This window comes from Botrytis byssoidea (genome assembly GCF_014898295.1).
Source record: "Botrytis byssoidea strain MUCL 94 chromosome Unknown BBYS_036, whole genome shotgun sequence".
NCBI lineage: Eukaryota > Fungi > Ascomycota > Leotiomycetes > Helotiales > Sclerotiniaceae > Botrytis > Botrytis byssoidea.
Window position 1 is genome coordinate 11,371 of NW_024065877.1, and position 20,317 is coordinate 31,687.

The 20,317-nt window shown below is 43.1% G+C and overlaps 6 protein-coding genes across 6 annotated transcripts; 3 read left to right on the forward strand and 3 right to left on the reverse strand.

The window, feature by feature from the left end:
* On the forward strand, window positions 1-5,854 carry EAE97_011315 (uncharacterized protein). Its single transcript, XM_038881830.1, has 5 exons — window positions 1-343; window positions 452-586; window positions 684-4,068; window positions 4,118-4,857; window positions 4,908-5,854. The coding sequence occupies exons 1-5, from the start codon at window positions 320-322 to the stop codon at window positions 5,355-5,357; spliced, it is 4,734 nt and encodes a 1,577-aa protein (XP_038727239.1). The 5' UTR covers window positions 1-319; the 3' UTR covers window positions 5,358-5,854.
* Window positions 5,855-7,585: 1,731 nt separating this feature from the next.
* On the reverse strand, window positions 7,586-9,206 carry EAE97_011316 (uncharacterized protein; the record flags this gene model as incomplete). Its single annotated transcript, XM_038881831.1, has 2 exons — window positions 7,586-8,564; window positions 8,671-9,206. The coding sequence occupies 2 exons, from the start codon at window positions 9,204-9,206 to the stop codon at window positions 7,586-7,588; spliced, it is 1,515 nt and encodes a 504-aa protein (XP_038727240.1).
* Window positions 9,207-9,679: 473 nt separating this feature from the next.
* EAE97_011317 (uncharacterized protein) lies at window positions 9,680-10,695 on the reverse strand. The gene is made up of 2 exons (XM_038881832.1): window positions 10,324-10,695; window positions 9,680-10,227 (listed from the first exon to the last, which is right to left on the reverse strand). The coding sequence occupies exons 1-2, from the start codon at window positions 10,488-10,490 to the stop codon at window positions 9,966-9,968; spliced, it is 429 nt and encodes a 142-aa protein (XP_038727241.1). The 5' UTR covers window positions 10,491-10,695; the 3' UTR covers window positions 9,680-9,965.
* Window positions 10,696-11,158: 463 nt separating this feature from the next.
* Window positions 11,159-12,187, forward strand: EAE97_011318 (uncharacterized protein; the record flags this gene model as incomplete). Its single annotated transcript, XM_038881833.1, has 2 exons — window positions 11,159-11,220; window positions 11,272-12,187. The coding sequence occupies 2 exons, from the start codon at window positions 11,159-11,161 to the stop codon at window positions 12,185-12,187; spliced, it is 978 nt and encodes a 325-aa protein (XP_038727242.1).
* Window positions 12,188-12,729: 542 nt separating this feature from the next.
* Window positions 12,730-13,422, forward strand: EAE97_011319 (uncharacterized protein; the record flags this gene model as incomplete). The annotated part of the gene is made up of 1 exon (XM_038881834.1): window positions 12,730-13,422. The coding sequence occupies one exon, from the start codon at window positions 12,730-12,732 to the stop codon at window positions 13,420-13,422; it is 693 nt and encodes a 230-aa protein (XP_038727243.1).
* Window positions 13,423-15,533: 2,111 nt separating this feature from the next.
* On the reverse strand, window positions 15,534-20,160 carry EAE97_011320 (uncharacterized protein; the record flags this gene model as incomplete). The annotated part of the gene is made up of 6 exons (XM_038881835.1): window positions 15,534-15,676; window positions 15,742-17,296; window positions 17,347-18,638; window positions 18,684-19,659; window positions 19,707-19,810; window positions 19,860-20,160. The coding sequence occupies 6 exons, from the start codon at window positions 20,158-20,160 to the stop codon at window positions 15,534-15,536; spliced, it is 4,371 nt and encodes a 1,456-aa protein (XP_038727244.1).
* Window positions 20,161-20,317: the final 157 nt, after the last annotated feature.

Genomic DNA, 20,317 nt, shown 5'->3' on the forward strand with positions numbered 1-20,317 from the left:
GTGCAGTACAGTACAGTACAGTACAGTACAGTACAGTATTCAAAGCGGGAGTGAATCTCTCCTTCGTAACCCCATTCAACAAATCAACTCACCCATACATTCATTCGTTCTTAACCACTATAAATCCATCATCTACCAGCTACGCGCATTCCTCGCGTCTGATAACGAAAAAGGCCTGCTTGCTTGCTTTTTTATCAACATTGTCATTTGTCCAAAATCCCACATTCCACAAATATACATCTGGCTACTGCAAGGTGATTATCCTTCTCCACAACGACAAATTCGGGGTTTTTGGGCTGGCAGTTGGTAACTTGATGAGATGTCTTCTTCGTCTTCGCAACCGGTAAGCGCACACATCGATAGATAAATTTAGATGATAGAGCGCGTGGAGAGCCATGCCGTGGTGGTTGTTATTGCAAGATAAACATGAAATCTAATATTTACAATGCAGGTTCCTCCACTGAGGATTCAAAAAGGTTCCATCTCATCTGGATCACCAGTCAAAACTTCTACACCGCGACCACTTTCAGAGCTAGCCCCAACTGCTCAGAGGCGGAATTCTCCAAGTTATAAGCAAGCCACAAAGGTAAGAATTCAATGTGTCTATTTTCAGCATTTCTCTCTCTCTCTCTCTCTCTCTCTCTCTCCGTCTCTCGGAGATTTAAAAGCTAATTCTGACGTAGAAGATGAGTCTCAATCTCAATGGAGATTCGTCTCCATTCCAGTCCTCCCCGTTCACTTCCGCCGAAGGCTCCTCTCCACATCTCTTCTGGCAAAACCGTGATCCAGGCACACCAAATCGAGTCGGCACGGAAAATGCGTTCAAAGATTCTTCGATATCACCAACAAGAAAATCATCCATCGAACGTTTACAGCGCGCGTCGCGTGTGAAGAACAGCACCATGTACGCCAGGGAGCAGAAACTCGAATACGACCCAATGTCAATACCGGTGGTTGAGAGACCACTGGCGAAGAACATACAAGGCAATGCTTATGGAGGAAAAGGTCTGGAAGGGTTTAGATCGGAGCAAAATCGACCATATAACCACATGAAGACAGATAGTAAAAGCAGTATTTCACTGGCCAGTCCGCCCCCTCTGAGCCCAAACAGAGAGCCCTTGAAGGTAGCAGCAGCAGCAACAAACGGTCTACGATCACCCAGCAGAGATCAAATTTCTCCCACGAAATCCTCCATGGCAACTAGTCGATTTACTGGCAAAGCACTTTACGATCCAGAGCACAATACTTTTGGCGATGAAGATTCGGGTGATGAGAGAGAACGAGAGCTTCCACCTGGACGAAGTTTACACAGACATGCGAAGAGTGTTACTTTTGATGTAGCTCCTCCACAGATCAACGAGTACGAATTAGCTACACCTGATATATCATCCATTGGAACAGGTTCTCGAGAGAACAGTTATGATTCCGAGGAGGATGACGAAGAGGATCTTTACTACCATGACAACGGGCTTGAACAAGATGATAGCTTCGATGCTTCTCTTGAGGATATCGAAAAGACACCGGTTGTTGGACCGGATGACTGGAGACATCCCAGCCCGAGAAACAGCTATGGTCAAGGTTCTGGTTACTTCGATGATCCATTTGACGGTCCAGATGGTAGTCCAAGGCCTGATGCTCGTCCTTCATCCTCGGCTGGGCGACCTAGTGGAACACGCAATGATTCGTTAAACTCAAATGGCGAACATCGACCACTGCCACCTCTTCCCGGTATGGCTGCCAATGACCGAAGAGGTTCAGCGTCCTCGGGTATTGAACGTGGAGCAACAAGTTCACCGAGAAATTTGCCGACGCCACCTCCTCCAACCTCTATCAGCAAAGCAGATCTTCAAGGAATGAATGGAAACAAGCTGACTTTGGAGGAAAGATTGCATTTGATGATGATTCAGGACGATGATAGGCCAAAGTCTTCTGAAGGTAGACCAAAATCTGCCGAGAGAGATGAGCAACGAGAACGTCGAATGCGTCGTGCAGGAGCACGTAAGAGTCAAACACCTGAACGAGAGGCCCAGCCCATCAAAATTCATGAAGACAAAGAAGACCGAGAAGATCGTGAGGATGAAGATGCATTGGATGATCTTCCAGGATTGGGTTCGTATCAATTACCACCTCGCATCTCACGAGAATCGATTTTAAGAAAGGTCAATGGCCAGGAACCATTTACCAGGGAATCAGATTACAATCTGGATTCGCCTCTACCTAGCTCAAGTCCCGAACGTCCAAGCACCGCTGATATGGCACATATTGACCCCGACACTCCTATTCCATCTACCGAGGATTCTTTGGTCGAATCGGCAGACGAGGATGATGAGGAAGATGAGGATGACGAAAATAGCATCTTAATCAAATCTGAGGCTGGAGACGAGGAAGGAGTTGACATGTACAATCTTCCTGACATGTATCAGCGTACCGAATCTGGAATGGAGAGTCATCAGACTGAGAGTGAAGCTGGGACGGTGGATGATTCTGAATTGGAGAGCCATTATTCCGATGGAACATCATCCGAAATGCCACTTCATGAAAGCCCACAATTCCAATCGAATAGCGTTCCAGAGGAGGACGGTCCACCAACTCCAAGAAACATCAGTCCCTCTAGTATCTCATCGGATCCGGCAAAGGAAAACAGAAGAATTTCCCTGCCAGAGTTTTCAGGACTTCTCGCCGATAATACAGACTTGAGTCTGAGTCTGAGATCTTACATGACGCCATCCCCTGAACCTCAAAACGAACAGGAGAGAAAGGTCTCTCAAATGTCAGAGGCACATGAACACTTGCAAGGATCCAAAACACCAGAGGCGGACGATGAAGTTGTGCACCAGGCACCAATCAATGAGCGTAAACAAAGTGTGACGGAAACTGAACCAGAGACGGAAACAGAGACCGAGGGAGAGACCGAGGCAGAGACCGAGGATGATACTCCAGAGCCACAGCAGATTGTTCCCGAGCCTCAAGAGGAACCTGCTCCCATGTCGCCACTCAAGAAAATGGTTTCACGTCCAGAATATGATGGATCTGAATGGGGACCACAAGAAGATGATGAGGAGGAGGAGGAAATGTCAGAGTCTGATTCCGTGATTCATCATCCAGTTGATGAGCCAATTGATCATCCATTCAGAGCATCTTTGGATCAACCATTTAGATCATCGATTGATCAGCCATTCCAACACCCATTCATTAACCCTCCTAAGATTTCTCCTACACCACCACCGCCCTCAGACTCTCCTGGTATTCCCGAAACAGTAGCTACTATCAAAGCCCGAAGCGGATCCAAACTCAAGACACGGCCATCCGTAACACCTTCTGACCTGGCAGCCATGCGTGAAGCTCGACGTCAAGTCAGTGGCGCTGGTCCTGTCGTTCCCCCAATCCCGCAGCGACACCGCAATCGCCCTTCATTAAATGGGGAGCAAGACCCCGAGGATGAGGATAATGATAACGATGATGAGAATGATGCGGAGAGGGGTACCATACAGCGAGCTCCCAGCTTCAAAAAGCGAAGTCTCACACTAGACATCGGTGGTGATCTTGGACTTAACTTGGAGTCAGATTTCGACCGGGTCATTGAATCTTCAAAGGTAGCATATAATTTAACTTCTACTCACCCGAATTTCCTTACTGGTGGACCTGGACAAGCGTCCGAATTGTATAACCTAACCGAAAAGAATGACCATGCTAACAGGAGTCCACGACAGCGAGGATACTTGATGCGACAAAACACCAAAGTCGTTGTTGCTAGCAGCGATGAAAGAGAACCACGGAATACCAAATCAGTCGAAAACTCACCTACTAAACCAGATAATCGACCACAGTCTTGGGTCGTTGAACCATGGAACGGTTCTCGTAGAAGCAGCGCTCGACCTTCCAGTCCACGCAAGAAGCCTCCAACTGGTCCAGTCCCACCGATGCCGGGTCATGAAAGTAATGCCACTGGCTTAGGTATTGTAACAGAAGGTCAAGTCGCAGAGCCTGCATCTGATGAAGCTACTGAGCGAGGGAGGTTGTTCGTGAAAGTCATTGGAGTGAAGGACTTGGACCTCCCCTTACCCAAAAGTAGGTCTTCACTCAATCATTACCTTTGGCTACACTAACATGAGGATAGATGAACGATCATGGTTCAGCCTGACTCTAGATAATGGTGTGCACTGTGTTACTACAGCATGGTTAGAGTTGGGACGAAATGCTCCTATTGGACAAGAATTCGAACTTGTTGTGCCAAATGAGCTTGAGTTTCAATTAACATTGAATGCAAAACTTGAGAAGCCACCACCACCAAAGCGCGCCCAAACTTCTCCAATCAAAGCATCAAAACCTTCAAAGCCTTCGACTTTCAGCCGAGTATTTGCTTCACCCAAGAAGAGAAAGGAACTTGAGATGAGGCAAAAGGAAGAAGAACAACGCATTGCACAACAAAAACAACAAGACGCTCAAGCATTGAAGAAATCATCGCAGCCAACTGCGTGGGATCTTCTCTCACCGCTTGCTGCCGCAGATGGTAGCTTTGGTAGATCTTACGTTTGTCTAAAGGATCATGAGACTCGCTGCTTCGGAAGACCTTACAATGTCGACGTTGCTGCTTTCAATGAATGGGCTACCGAAGAAGTCAGTCAATCGTCGAGTGTCATGAGCAAACGTAGCGTTCCTCCTCCAGTTCGAAAGCGCGCTCCTTATACCATTGGAAAGTTACAATTGCAGCTCCTTTTCGTGCCAAAACCAAAGGGTGCAGGCGATGATGACATGCCCAAGAGTATGAATGCTTGCATTCGTGAGATGAAAGAAGCCGAACTCGAGGTTGCTAGGCAATTTGAGGGTCACCTGAGTCAACAAGGTGGTGACTGTCCTGTAAGTTTTCACATGCCCCCATCATCTGATCATTACTAACACACTTCAAGTTCTGGCGTCGTCGCTTCTTCAGATTATCAGGCAGCAAACTCACAGCTTACCACGAGTCAACTAGGCAGCCTCGTGTCACTATCAATCTTGCAAACGCCAATAGACTGATTGATGATCGAAGAGCACTAACACAAAAGGAAACCACTGCCAAATCTGGTAAACGTCGCAAGTCTGGTTTTGCTGAAGACGAGGAAGGTTACATGTTTGTTGAAGAAGGTTTCCGTATTCGATTCAACAATGGTGAAGTCATTGATTTCTATGCAGACTCGCCAGCCGACAAAGAAGCATGGATGTCTGTTCTCGACCCTTGTGTAGGAAAAGAACGTGCAGGCGGTAAAGGTGGTTGGTGTGAGATGGTTCTCAAACGGGAAGAACATATAATGAGGAAAGCTTCCGGAGCTTCGGGCAAGGGCCGATCACATTCGAGAGTTAAGAGTACCATCTTTTGATCTCTCTTAGCGCTTACAACATCGGTTTACGTCGCCTTTACAACAACTGAAAGGGATTTTCCTTTTCTTGTATTACTTTCTGCCCGGGCGGCCTTCATTCTATTTCGGCAAAATATTGTTTCTTCTCGTGCAAAATCGGCTAGAAGTAGATAAAAGTTTCGTCAATTTTATTGACAGACACGTGCACCATTTTTGTTTTATACGTCATCTCTTGATATGGAAGCGAGCGGGTTCATGGCTGGGGTGGGGGAAGTGGGAGCATAATTCTTGACTTTTTTGTCTCATTTGCGTTTTCACAACTGCGTTTGTAAGATTTCTGGTTTGAGTAGTCTTAGCTAGTTTTTTTCTTTTGGCATGCGAAGGCAACAAACTTATTGTTTTATTTCAAGGGTTAGGTTATCTTTGTTTTTCTACCGTTTTTTACGTTTTCTTTTGACTGGTTGGTTTCTAGTTTGGGTTTCCTTTCTTTGGGAATTGGATTGGAATGGGGGTTTAAGGGGATTGTGGAGGAGAATGGATTTGAGAGGGGGGGGGGGGGGTGAACACGCGTGGGGAGGAGATCAGATGAGATAGTGTGAGAGAAGGAAGATTGTCAGTGGATCTTGGTGACAAGAAGGTGGATTCGATTTCAGTAATGATTCGTGATGGATGTGATGAGGAGATGAAATACACGTATACGTATGAAGTGAGGGAAAGAGAAGTTTCATGAGCTTGATAGGAGGGTTGCAAGAGATGGTGTAGTGAGAGGGTAGTGTGTGGGTGAGGAATGGGAAATGGAAATGAGAAAATGAAAAAGAATATTCAATTTACATTTTATAATTTTTCTTTTGTGATGATGTGATGATGTGATGATGTAATTGATGTGATGTGTGAGTAGGAAGGTAGGTAAGTAGGTAGGACTTCATTGTTGTTTGATGTGGATGTGGAGAGAATAGGAGATGGATGTTGATAAAGTAATCATGTATACTCGACGTAGGTAGGTAAGCAGGTACTCATTTAGATATAGGTACATATACACATCAATCCACAACATAACACAATAAAAACAAAATATTTTCCCTCTCCCTTCCAGATTCCAAATTCCAAATTCCCAACTCCAAGTTCCCACAGCAACAGAACTCTGGAGTATCGGTTTTTATATTCATTTCCATATCCATTTCCATATTCATTTTCATATTCATTTTCATATTCATTTTCATATTCATTTCTATATTTGATGTTGGTATCTTGTATATAGGTTTGATTGATCTTGATTTTACTTGATCTTGATTTTGATATAGGAGAGGAGAGGAGGGGAGGGGAGAGAAAAAGGAAATGAGAAATAAGTGTAAAAGCGGAGTTGGAAATTAAATGTATATGTATATGCAATGTGATATGAAAAGGAAAGAAGAAAAAGAAGAAGAAAAAGAAAGGGATTTCAGAGGTGAAGTAAGTGTGGATTTATTTTGAATATATAAGGGGATGGATGAGATTGAAATAGAGATTGAAGTAGAGGTTGTAGATATCAATATGAATAAGAAAAAAGGAGAAAAGAAAAAAAAAGAAAAAAAGAAATATTTATTTTAATATTTTAATATTAAATATATAAACTTTCTTTATATAATAAATAGATATAAATATTATTTAGTTATTTTATTTTATTTTATTTTATTTTATTTTATTTTATTTTATTTTATTTTATTTTATTTTATTTTATTTTATTTTATTTTATTTTATTTTATTTTATTATATTTTACTAAAACTAAATAAGTAATCTAGAAAATAAATTATTTATGAAATCTAGAGATCTATTTGTATAATGAATTTTGATGTAGAGGATTTTTTCAAGAGAGGAGGGAAGAGTGGAGGGGAGAAGGAAGAGGAAAGAGGGAACAGAGTGAGGAATTGAACAGCCAGATTTTCAAGGGTTATTAGTATCACGCAGTTTATCAAACGTTTTCATCTTGAACTTGAACATCTCGGATATAATCCGTACATTGGCATACATATTCAATCAGTCATTCAACCGCGAGGCACTTTACCAAACAAGCACATTGAAAGAATGTTTAGATTTGGATGTTCTACAAAGAATACAGAAGGATACTCAAGCTCCCATTCCCATATATTTTAGGAAGAAAGCGAAGCTATACTCCCCGGACAATCCAAGAGTGATTTTCCCGCCGAATGGACGATAGCAGATCTGCCTCCACACCAAATCCATGAATTCACATCCTCAAGAAGTCTACCAATCAACACGCACGCCATCCAGTAGGTTCACGCAAATCTCTTACTTCACCATTATAAGTATAAAAAACACCAGCAATAAATGAAAAATTATGTTGGTTTATCAGATGTCTACGCCATTTTGATTTCTCCGTAAACCAGTCAAGACGTTTTTCTCGGTTAAAATCGCAATTTCGTTCCGGACAGAAATAGCGCACATGAAATTTGCAGCCTTGGCCTTTATGTGATTGCAGACTCCTGTGAGAGTTAAAGAATCCCATGCCACAAATTTGGCATTTAAGTGACTCAAGTGGATCGGTTTGGGAAGAAGGGTTGGAAGCCAGTTGCTGATCTGTGTTAGGGTCAGAAGTTGACTGTTGATTGAAATTAGGGCGAACAGCTAGTGGTTGTTGATCGAGAGTAGGGCATGCCATAGGTTGCTGAGAGGGATTAAATTGGAAAACTGGTTTTTGACGATGGGTGGGTAAGAAAGTTGATTGTTGATTGAAACTCAATTGAGAAATTGATTGTCGGTTCAGACTGGGTTGAGAAGTTGGCTGTTGATCAAAGGCAGTTTGAAAAGCCGGGTATTGATTAGTGATATCTTGGATACCTGATCGTTGATCGAGAGTAATTTGGAAAGCTGGTTGTTGATAGAGCTCGGATTGATAAGTTGGTTGTTGATAGGAGTTCGAGTTAGAAAGTAGTTGTTCATTTGAGTCAGGTTGGAAAGCTAATTGTTGATTAGGGGGTAATTCCAATGCTGGGTATTGATTAGTGGTATTTTGGATAGCTAGTTGTCGGTCGAGAATAGTTTGGAAAGCTGGTTCTTGTTTAGGCGAATTTTGAGAAGCTGGCATGTGAACGATCCCTTCCAAGAATTGTGATGATGGTGTGCCAGTTAAATCCTGATCTGGGGAGGATGTTTGGTGCGAAATATGAATGTTACTATTCGAAGAACTAGTTTCATCGGCTGGGATGGCAATGTGAGGAAATTCGCGGAACCTATAGAAATAATGATAATTAGCTAATCATGATGAGTATCAGGCTAGGCTCATGGGTCAAGAATTTCGGAAGTTGCTGAAGCGAGGAATGAATATGGAAAACATACATCGTATCGGAATGAGATTCCAAAGTAGTTCTCAGCGAAGACTTTTGACAATACAAACATGTAAGAAGTTCTCCTTGCTCGGTCAACTCAGGGACGATGGTCCACATCGTTTCGAAAGTAGTATTGAAATCCCTCTTGCAATACGGACATAAATAACGTTTCGCTCCCGTAGAAATTGGTATGTAGCTCTTTTTGAGTCTTGCTTCTATTATTTCCTCCGTGAATTCTAGTTTCTCTCTGATGGAAGGGACTTCACAATGAGGGCATTTAAGAACCTCCGCTTGTTCCATATCAATAGGGGCAATATGTGACATCGATTCGCGAGTGTTTATATAAGACTTTGTGCAATACGGACAAGTATAACGTTTCACTTGCTCGGTATCGACATAGTTATAATCTTTATTTGGCGGATTTTGTGTGGAAGGCGAATTTGGGGTATCCGGCATCTCGTCATCATTCGACGGAGGTACTTCCGAGAAAACATCATTGTGTAGTTCTTCAAGCGCTGCTTGCTCATCTGCAGTTCCATCAGCCATGATGAGATCCTTTTCGGTGATAGTGCAAATATTGATGCCCTCCGATGAGCTATTGACTTGCAACAAACAGTTACGATCATTCGCTCTCTAATGAACGTTATATTTCGGATTAGGAATGATTAGTGAGCCAATACAATATGCTATTAGTCTTTCCAAGAAACAGACGCAGTCAAGTTCAACTGAAATAACTTGAGATGCTTGATGTTTTGTTGCAGGATGACTTAGCTGAAAGTTTCTGGATGAATATGGCTTCGTAACCATTGCGCCTGCCGCGTTTTCCTTACAGAATTGAAATAGGAAACGACGAGATTCATCTAGCATTTGCCAGAATGAGAGATTCAAACATTAAGAAACCCACCTGGGTATTGCTTGTCTCGAATTGACAATTGTGTTTTCTCTAGTTTGACCGTTTTGAAAAAGAAATTGTATTTGGTCGCGACGGACCACTTTTTGAAGAAAATAAGTGAAAGTAGATAACGAATCATGTTTTGAAGTAGATCTGTGATTGAATCCGAGCATCAAAGCATACGGTGATATCGTCAGAGTGCGAGATCTAACCTACTTTTCATTCCACTGTTCCCCAAGACATTAGATGTACCAATACTTAAATTATTGGATCTGTCTGAACCACGAAACCCGCGACGCTTCTTACCCAAAGCACACTATCACAAACGCAATTTAAGTCGGGAAAGTCACCTTTTGTAAGAAATTGTTTATCTCCAAGCTTATCTTGCAGCCGCGTAGTCTTTAATCTCATAATTAGATGGGACGATCCACCTCTCCCCAACACCAGTCCTCACCGGACCAACCTTCGTTTCCTTTTCTCCACTCTCCTACATCATCGACTTCCTCTTTTCCAACCTTCAACCCATTATAGATGTGAGGAAAGAATCCCGCTTTTCCCTCTGTATCCCAACATCCGCCTATTTCTTCGGGATGCTTTCCCACTGCATCCTCCCATTTGATGTATGGAGCTACTTGCTCATACTTGATGCGGAGAATGTAGACGTGGGACTCGTTTCTAATTGAGCGTTAATTATAAGCAATGACACGGAGGGGATGCCAAGAAATGCTGGAAAGAATGTAGAGATCGAAGGAAGACGGTGCAAGAACATACGAGAAAAATGCATTCAAAGTTCTCAGTAATTGCTTCGAGGTAGAGCAGTGAACAAATCCATCTCTCTTATCTAGATCAGAGACTGGAAGGACTTCTGGAAGTGGCGAAGAAGGTTTTGCATCAGCAGGAATGATTTTGTAAATATAAGTTGGATATGTTGAAGCCATTTCTACGTTTGTTGCACGTGATGGATTATTGATTCCTATCGAGATGGACCTCTATGTGAAAATATAGATATATAGCGATGCTTATGAGAGTCTCTTGCTGTTCGGTAGAAGAGACAGATGACCCTGTGTTGTGTGATGCGAGAGTGAGTGGAAGTGATGTGATGAGTACCTGGAAGAAGTAAACGAGCAGGGAAAACTTCGGTATAATAGAAGATCCTTTCAAGTCTTGCTCTGTATCAAATGTTTCCATGATCAACACTTTGATAGGACAAAGGAATAATCATGAAAACGAATCGAAGTTTAGACATTATTCCATATAAAAGCATACATTCAAAACACATCATAGAGACGCTCCCGGTGAGCTTTGTAAGTTTAATGATAATCTTTGGTAAAGTCCCATCCATGTAGTTCATGTAGTTAATGTCAATCGATCTACGAAGTACGAAGTATCTGATGCCGATGCATAGACCAACCAATCAGAGCAGGGTCAAAAGCTATGATGAATCTAATTCCAGCTGCACGTGATTATCTCACCGCCCTTTCCGGCAGAATTCGTCTTGCCCCGAAAAAAAGTTGATGGAAAATATTCGTGCTGTGAGGAAAAGAAAAAGAGACTTTATTCTTCAAGAACACAAAATAACTTCAACTTCTTAAAATCCTCAATCACCATGTCGTCAGACGAAATCGTTTGGCAGGTTATTAACCAACAATTTTGCTCTTTCAAGCTCAAGTAAGTTGATTGATCATATACATAACTCTTTTCATCAACTAATCATATCAGGACTACGAAGGATCAAACTTTTTGTCGCAACGAATACAATGTTACTGGTCTCTGTAATCGACAATCATGTCCTCTCGCAAACTCCCGGTATGCCACTATTCGCGCAAATCCTCAAACCGGTACACTTTACCTTTACATGAAAACAATTGAAAGAGCACACATGCCATCGAAATTATGGGAGCGTGTAAAGCTCTCTTCCAACTATGCCAACGCATTGGTACAAATCGACGATAAATTGAAGTACTGGCCGAACTTCCTCATTCATAAGTGCAAGCAGAGACTCACAAGATTGACGCAAGTTGGTGTTCGCATGAGAAGATTGGCCAAAGAGGAAGATAGATTGGGCGAAAAACTTGTTCCAAAAATGGCGCCTAAGGTTAGAAGAAGAGAAGAAACCAGAGAGAGAAAGGCAATGGCAGCTGCTAAGGTCGAGAGGGCGATTGAAAGAGAATTGATCGAAAGATTGAGGAGTGGTGCTTATGGCGATCAACCATTGAACGTCAGCGAATCTATCTGGAAGAAGGTTTTGAAAGGTTTGGAGAGACAAGGAGAAGGAACTAGAGATGAGGATATGGATGAAGGGATCGAAGAGGATGAGTTTGAGGAAGAAGGAGAATATGAAGATGAAGAGGGCGTCGGCGACGTTGAGTACGTTAGTGACTTGGGAGAGGATGAAGAGGATTTGGAAGATATCGAGGATTGGCTTGGAAGTGACGAGGAGGAAGCTACTGGTGAAGAAGATAGCGAAGATAGTGAGAGTGACAGCAGCGAGGATGATAAGGCCAAGAAGAATGCTACCGGCGCAAAGAGAAAGAGAGCACCAGTTTCCAAAACCAAGCCAAAGAAGAGAATCTCGAAGATGGAAGTCGAATACGAACAGGAGCTCGAAGGACCACAACGAGAATTGGCTTTCTAGTCTGGGAATGCATGGACTTTCATTATACCTGGGGTTGGGCGTTCTTTATAGGTGTTGGTGCTCTTGGTCCCTCAAAAATAGCTGTTAATTTATAGTACTGTAGACAGCTTTCTTACTTGGCTATGTATATCAAAGCAAGCGAAATTCAAGAACAATCTCTGGAAGAAAGAACCAAATGAATTATTGCCTGACTAATTTATTGTGATTAATTCCATATCAATTTTAATACCGGTACCATCAGTGGCTCTTTCATCGGCCTCCTTTTAGTCTCATCCTTTGGCGTGGTGGGGTCAGATCCTATCTTGCAGCGAAACCTTGAAAGTTTCAACTTAATACTTACTCTCCATAAATTCATAACTTCATAACTAATTTGCGACGCCTTTCCACGAAACACGATAAATTTAAGACCAGCCATACTTTCGAAACAAGAACAACAAATTCTTTGAATTTATTGTCGGTGAATCACCGCATACCAACCAACTTCAATTGCGACACACAACCTTAGCCATCACAGGTCCAACAACGGTCCTTAAATCAACACAATGTACTCCTCCTATCTTAACTCTCTTACCTCCAAAGTAAGCTCGATCCGACAAAACATATTCCAAGGCGAAGCCGACGGTGATACAGAAGATGACACCTATCTCTGCCGCGTGATGCGCACCTATTATCTCCAAGAGAAGAAACAAAATCTGCCAGCGTGGCTCCCCCCCGATCCACGCGGTCCAGCACCTGCTCCTGTCGTCCAACCAATGTATACCCAACCCGTCGGTTCGACATACGGTCAAGCGCCTTCTATACCAGGCGGCTCGCAAGGATTAAACAGTCTCTTCGGTGGCGCGACAGGAAGAACAAATGCGCCTTCGCCACCACCAGGAAGTTTGCGCGCCGCAAGAGGAACAGCGGGTCCGGCTCGCACTCAGAGTCCGTTCGCGAGTCAACAGGGTGCAGGAGCAACGGGTAGTTTATCTGCGCGAGATAGGTTGAAGATGGGGAGATCGAAGGGTAGCGCGATGAATACTAATGCGGGTGCGTCGGGTGGTGATGCGAGCTATGATTCGGGAGGAGACAAACCGTTTATGGCGGCGACGAGCCCGTGGGCTTCGAATGAGGCGGAGTTTGGGGGCGGGGGTTATGAACCACCGGCGCCGAGGAGGGGGATGGGATTACCCAGTGGAGGACCTGGGGCGGGAAGGAGACCGGGTTTACCTAGTGGACCTAGGTCGGGGCGATGATTGGAAGGGAAAGGGGAAGGGGGAGATATGTATTTTGAAGGCTGACTGTGAATATCTGACGCTGGTCGTGATCGTGGCATTTTGATGCATGGCGTGGAGTCTTAGATGGTATGGTGTTAAGGATTGGTCATATTTTATCGAGTGGTGGTGTATGGAGTTAGTACTTTAATATAGCATGATAGGGGGTTGGAGCAGTGGAGCAATGGTATTTTGAAATCATAAAATAGTACCTCTGATCCTACATGTTCATATCATGCACCTGTTCTTACACCTCCATTGTCTACCCTTCCGCCTCAGATGGCTTCACTGCAAGTACCCATGAACCACTCATCGATCCTTTTCTCTTCAAATCTCTAAGCATAGGTAGTCCCCCAGTGAACTAAGGAGTGACCCTATTCCAAAACTTGGAAAGCGCTGCAAGTGCTCACTCTGTGCACCTGATCTCTCAAGTTTCTGGAATATTTAACAAACATACCATCGTTGTCAATCTACTATCATTACTCAATTCTCATCACTGCCATTTCTATTCAATCGAACATCCCACATACACATCCATGATTCACAGTGAGAGGCGTAAAACGACGAGATATATATTAGAACCATCACTCCAACTCGCATGGTCTATCTATTCTTGCTCCAACTCCAACAGCCATTCGAGAGCGGAGCTCAAAAAGGTACGTCATAGCACACTCTTGTTCTCCATCCCTAACCACTCCCGATTCTAAAGGCTTGTCGTTTCATATTCTCAAACCTAACAATCAGCACCACGCTTTATATACCCACGCGCAAGTGTCCAACCTCTGCAAGACAATAAACACATACCCATAAAAAGAGCACAGAAGTGAATACCCTCCCTTCCTAACCTTTCCCTCCCCCCAAGACTCGAAAATACAACCGGAAAAACTTCAATGTAAGTACCAGGTATATAACAACTTCACCCGACCATACATTTCCTCTCAAATACCACACGTCCCTGGCGGAAACGGAAAATTATGGGGGATGAGAAGTGTGTTGATGCTTCTACCTATGTGTAAAATAAGATTGTTCTTGCGGTTGTTAGCATAGCCGACATCTCTCAAGTTCGAATTTTTTGTTTGATTTGTGGAGGTTGATGCGGAATTGCTATTGTTGTATGAATTACTGTTCCTATTGGAGTTGTTTTCAGGTCTTCGCCGTCAGTCGTTTCTTGTCATCGTACTTATAGACTATATTCTCTTTTTGACCATGTAGTTGCTTACGGGATCTGCCCTACATACTAGGTACACATCTATGAGATTTTCTGGACAGTGGGTCGGAGAAATATCTTTCCTTCCTGCGTGTGATCAGGATCTAGATCTTATGTTGATGATATGGGCTTTATATCATCCTGCCGATATCATGGATTCGTATTTCAATATTATACTTGCAAAGTTGTAAATTGAAGATGGATTTAAACCTGCTTTTTTACATATTTGACATCTTTATCACGGATGATCTATCTAGCATGAGCATTAGTATAGTAGTGCACCAGTGACTATTCGAGCAACTCATCTCTTGCTTCCCAAGTCCTCCCATCTTAATGCATTTCTCAATATTAATGACCAATCGGATGCCAACTTTGCCCATTCCATTGACTGTAATCTACTCCTACATTTCCGAAGGCTAGCTTTGAGATCTTTATGTTGTGAAAACTTACCTCGATTTCACGCAATGCTCCCTGCCCCTCTAACGTTAGGAGTGAATATATTTTGGGCAAGAAAGGTGATTCGAATTATTACATCACCACTGTCTAGAGTGAGAAGGAGTTAGACGCTTGTTATATATCATCTTCATTTCTTCTACTTTCATTTGCTAGATTCTTGAAATTAGACTCGGGTTGTAAGGGTCATTTTTGATGGTACTTGTCTATCCATAAATCATACAATTCGCAGATTGCTAGAGACGTCCTTGGGGAAGACTCGCTTCAGAAGTCAAAAAGATGCTGATATTCAATCATGAAATCCCTACACTACAAACGCCCCCTCGAGTGTCAAAACACATGATTATACCCAACTCCCATGCATTCATGCACCCATCAATTCATTACATATACCAACAAACCTAGTCCTGAACCCTCCATCCATCTATCCAACTCACATGGCCGAGAAACCTAATTTTCCAAATAGACTATCCATTGCAACCCACTGCCTACCACATTTATCTAGATATTTCTCCACTACACTTTTTAGCGTACCGAATCTGACACGGTTATGCTCTGCTAATGCTGAAACGAGTTCTATTTTCATATTAGTTTCTGTCTCACTAATTCCTTTCAAGATAGGAAAGTAAAAGAAGCCTTACCTTTCTCCGTACCCCTAGCATTACTCTTTGCCTTATCCACATCAAATAAACTGGAAAAGTAAAGCAATTGATTATACATCATTTTCTCGGTGTATTCATATCGCATTTTGCCCAAACATCCACGAGCCAATCCCTTTGGTCCCAAGCATCTATGACCATAAACACTCATTTGTCTGGTACGATTACCACACGCTTGATCATCGCACACGAGCCAGCCTTCATAATATTTACATGTTTCTTGACGAATTTGATGTTCGAGTTGTGTCATGATGGAAAGGGTTGAGAGAGTGGTGCCACAGCGACAGATAATACCGGACGGAGAGCAATTCTCCGTACTATTGAGTATACCTTCGAATCCGAACATAGCTTTGCATGATCGACAGCGGAGAGTGAGGCGAGTTGAATCCTTGAAGCGCACAGAATCATCAATTTGACTCTCGAGGGGATGGATTTCTGCTTCATTGCTGCCAGCCGAGTTGTTGTTATTGATGCTATATTTACGTGCATCAAGTCCGAGACAATCAGCCAGGCGTACTGTATCAGTACCTGAGATGTTCGCGCACAATCTCTCGACGGGTGGGAAAATTTGTTTGTAAAGATACCATTCAACGTCTGGCTTGAGACCTGAATCACGCTTCAATACATCTTGAGGGGTAAATGAACGTTTAGCGGCATTCTCAGATGTTTTCCCTTCTCCTGTCACGATGTAGGCGATAACATCATCTTTTCGGACCTGTTTTCCCTTGGCCAATTCCCGTAAAGCAACTTGGACTTGAGGCATATTATCGGCATTAGGATAATCTTTTGGCGCTTTTCCAAGTTTCGTGTAGATTGTATACTTTTGAACAGGAACATTTCCTTCCCTCATTTTTGTTGCAATTTCTCGCAAGTAATCGTGGATTCGGGTAATAACAGCCTCAGAATCGTCACCAGACAGAATTTCATTCAAAAGTTGAGATGAAACTTCCTTCGACAAGTTGCAGTACTCACGACGCTTCATATCCAAACCCTTGACTTCCATCTTGTCAATGAACTTTCCATCGACCTGTACAAGGTTAATGGCAGCGTATTTCTTCTTTGCTTGAAGTAAAATACGTCTAAACACATTATCGATATCGATTTCTAGTAGCCTGTACAAATCGTTGACAGACTTTTTGAAGTCGTTTCCAACTGCAAGAGCATCTTGGATATTATCCACATTGGCATTGATCATGACGGAATCTGTGTCACCATAAATAACTTGTAAAGATTTGCTCTCAGCCAGATCCTTGGTACTTCGAAGAATCTCACGACCCTTATATGTCGTGAGCACTGCAAGTGGTCGAGCATAAAATCTAGATTTGGTGTAACCCAAACAACCGTACATAGAGTTAGCAGTAAGCTTCAGTGCCAACTGTTTAATATCCCAAGTCGCCAATTGCTCTGAGGTTGCATGTTTGTCTTTCATAAGACTCTTGACTTGACGACGTCGACTGACAAGTGTGGCAATAAGTTTAGGCAAGATACCTTGATCCTGATCTTTTGGCACCTCTGGAACCCGATCCTCGTCATTGGACTATACGTATTAGTAAAATATGACTTTTTATGGCGAGAGTATGAACGTACCAGATTTAACCTATCAACAGTAGTAAAGCAAATGTTATATTCCTGGATAATACTCGGATATAGCGAATTGAAATCCATGACAAGCACGAATTTGTCGTACAGACCTTTCTCAGGCTCAAAGACTAGACCTCCCTTGTACTTGTCCTTCTTCTTCACATCCCCACTTTCTTCGTCGGCATTCTCTTCCTCGACTTGCTGTTTACCCTTGAAAACAGCTTTGTCGGGACAAATATACTTATTGCGATGAAATTCGTGTAACAAAATATATTCGTTGCGTTCAGCTCGAGTACCGGTAAGCGTTCTTGCCCAAGAATTTCCAGCCAAGTTAGTGAGAACTTTGGTTAAAGGAAGCATCTGAACCTTCAAGGCAAGAGCTGCGATGAAGTACGTATCCGCTTCGCAATGACTGATATAGTCCATGAGGCCATCCTTATTGGTAGCCCATGTCTTCAATGCAGCCTCGTTGTCGATTTCTCGACGATTTGTACCTGACAAGTAAAGGCTACACATCTCTGTAAGGGTCCAAGATGTACATTTCGTCATAGTCGATTTTCCCATGTCATTGGCCAAGTCACACATTAGACGACCTGACATTAGCGTACGCTCTGCAAAGAAGTTTCCACCCATCTTCCCCATAGAGCTTGGCCATTGGGTACGTCTCATTCGACCGATTCGTGACCATTGTGGAGTCTTTCTAGCTTGAAATCGGCTTAGCAGAATGCTAAAATCAACGCCTTCTAATTGATGGCCAACGAGAACATCTGGATCGACTGAATCCAAACGAGCGAGGAAGTAGCTCAGAATTTCATTCTCCTGCTTAACTAGCTTAACAAGCCCCATCGAGCGCTGTTTAACCACGCCCTCGAATCCGATGGGGAAATGCGATCGATTTGGCCGCATGACAGTAAAAGTTTGGCAAGGCAATTTTTCAGGTGGAGTGGTATCGCTTAGCGAGATATTTTGATAAATGCGTGCACTGATTGCGAGAACTTCTTGTTTGTTTTCTTTGACATTGAAAACAGTGCGCATAGCAATGCTCATCAGAGTCAATGGTGGCGCTTCGAGATTATCAGACTCGCTAATGGGAGTAATTAGATTCGGCTTTGTAACCTGGACTTCTAATTTGCAGTGAGAAGCGTTTTTAAGAGCCCCAAAGTCTGCATCTTCAATTTTCAACCAACATGGACCCATAATGTTCTTCCAGAGAACGAATTGTTCAAAGAGTGGAGTATTTGCTCCAAAAACATGAGAGAAAGTCGAGCCGGTTAGCTGGTCTGCATTTAATGCATGATCTATAGTGGTCAGTCGAGTAGCTAGATAATAGATTTTACACTTACTTGAGTAGGGATAGAGTAGCTTCAAATATTCGCCTTCTTTCGGTATTTCGGGCAGTTCGAAGGCGTATTTCCTAGTGCAAGGTTTGATTTTGTGCATTCCAACTTTCATTTTGGTCATCATGCTGTCAACCTCTTCGTAGACATCCTTCATCTCCACCTCGTCAGTTGTGTCCCGGCCATCACGCTGAAGGTATTGTCGTGGAAGGAAGAAGAGCTTCCTCAAAATATTGTCGACTTTTACAAAACAACTAACAAAGGTGCCCGTCTTCTTGTTCTTGACCTTTCCGAAAAGACACAGATTGCCATGCATCTCAGTATAATCAGTCCAAAACATGTGAAGGCTTCCATCTTCTTCAATTGCGTCATTATAGTCGAGTTTCCCAAATGACGTTGTTTCCGTAGGTAGGCTACTGTTCATAACATTCAATCGTTGCGTAACATCGTTCCAAGACGATGCATCCACTTCGTCAATTGGGCCGCGAGGTGGAGATGAAGTTGTAGGTGTTGGATATAGCTCCTTCTTAAGCTTGGGCGGAGGCCTGGTTCCGGAAATATTGACGCTGCTAGCTGTGATACCATCTGCTTGAGCGACCTCCATCATGTCTTCATCCTCTTCCTCTTCCTTAACACTGATATGAAGTCTTCTCTCAACAGCTTTCGCCACGGGAGATGAAGGCTGCGGTTCATCTATAGGCATATCGTCGTCGTCAATTCCTGCCATAAAATCATCGTCGTCGCCCATATACACAGGAGGGCTAGATGGCGCAGCCGTAGTATTGGCGGATCGACTATCCGCTACCTTAGTTCTTTTTGACGTATGTCGAGATTCGTTTAGCGATGGGGATAGAGCTCTCGTCCTCCTCTTTTCCTGTGTCCTACTAGCTCTCGAAGGCTGGGCTTTTGGTCGAGGAACATTGGTATCTACCTGCCCTAAAAGTCCCTCTAAGAAATCATCATCTTCTTTCGTTTTGACAGGCTGCCACAATTAGCAATGTGTAAACGGATCAGACTAGTCGCAACTACCTTTGGCTTTTGTTGGGCAGCTGCCGGTCCTTTTGTGAAATAATTGCTAATGCCTTTGTCCATATTTTCCTTCTTAGCCTTTTCTTCCTCTCTTTTCCTCTTTGCTATGAGACTGTCAAAAGTGCAATCATTCTAAGGGCGTCCAAAACCTACCAGCTTTTCCATTTTTGCTCCTCGTAGGAAGCTCCTCTTCACTTTCGGTTCCGTAACCTCGTCTATTATCTCGGTCCCAATCCTCACGGCCATCATCTGCGTAACCTTCGCCGTTGTCGTCGATGACGAAATCATCTTGATCTAAACGATTTCTCACGACCTTCTTGTACCCTTCTTCGTCAACCTCTTCATACAAATCCTCTCCCTGATGTACTTCGTAAGTATCGAGACGTTTCTTTCCAGACTCTCGAAGAGCACGGAGTTCTGCGAACTTTGCTCGCGCAGAAGCGGCTTTCGACATTATGAATTAGAGGGGTGATTTGAATAGACGTTGCGAGGTATAATTTTGACTGTTTAAAAAGCTAAAAGAAGAGAAATGTACAAATATGTTCTGGAAGAAAGTTATAAAATTGGATTGGAACCTCCTCATACATGTAGGTAGGTATGTGTGTATGTAT

Bases quoted from the DNA above. Each gene is read 5' to 3' on its own strand.
- EAE97_011315 (XM_038881830.1), top strand. From the start codon at position 320: ATGTCTTCTTCGTCTTCGCAACCG. The intron at 344-451 runs GTAAGCGCACAC...TTTACAATGCAG, and splicing joins CTTCTTCGTCTTCGCAACCG to GTTCCTCCACTGAGGATTCA. The intron at 4,069-4,117 runs GTAGGTCTTCAC...ACATGAGGATAG, and splicing joins GGACCTCCCCTTACCCAAAA to ATGAACGATCATGGTTCAGC.
- EAE97_011317 (XM_038881832.1), bottom strand. From the start codon at position 10,490: ATGGCTTCAACATATCCAACTTATATTTACAAAATCATTCCTGCTGAT. The intron at 10,228-10,323 runs GTATGTTCTTGC...ACGCTCAATTAG, and splicing joins ACTTTGAATGCATTTTTCTC to AAACGAGTCCCACGTCTACA.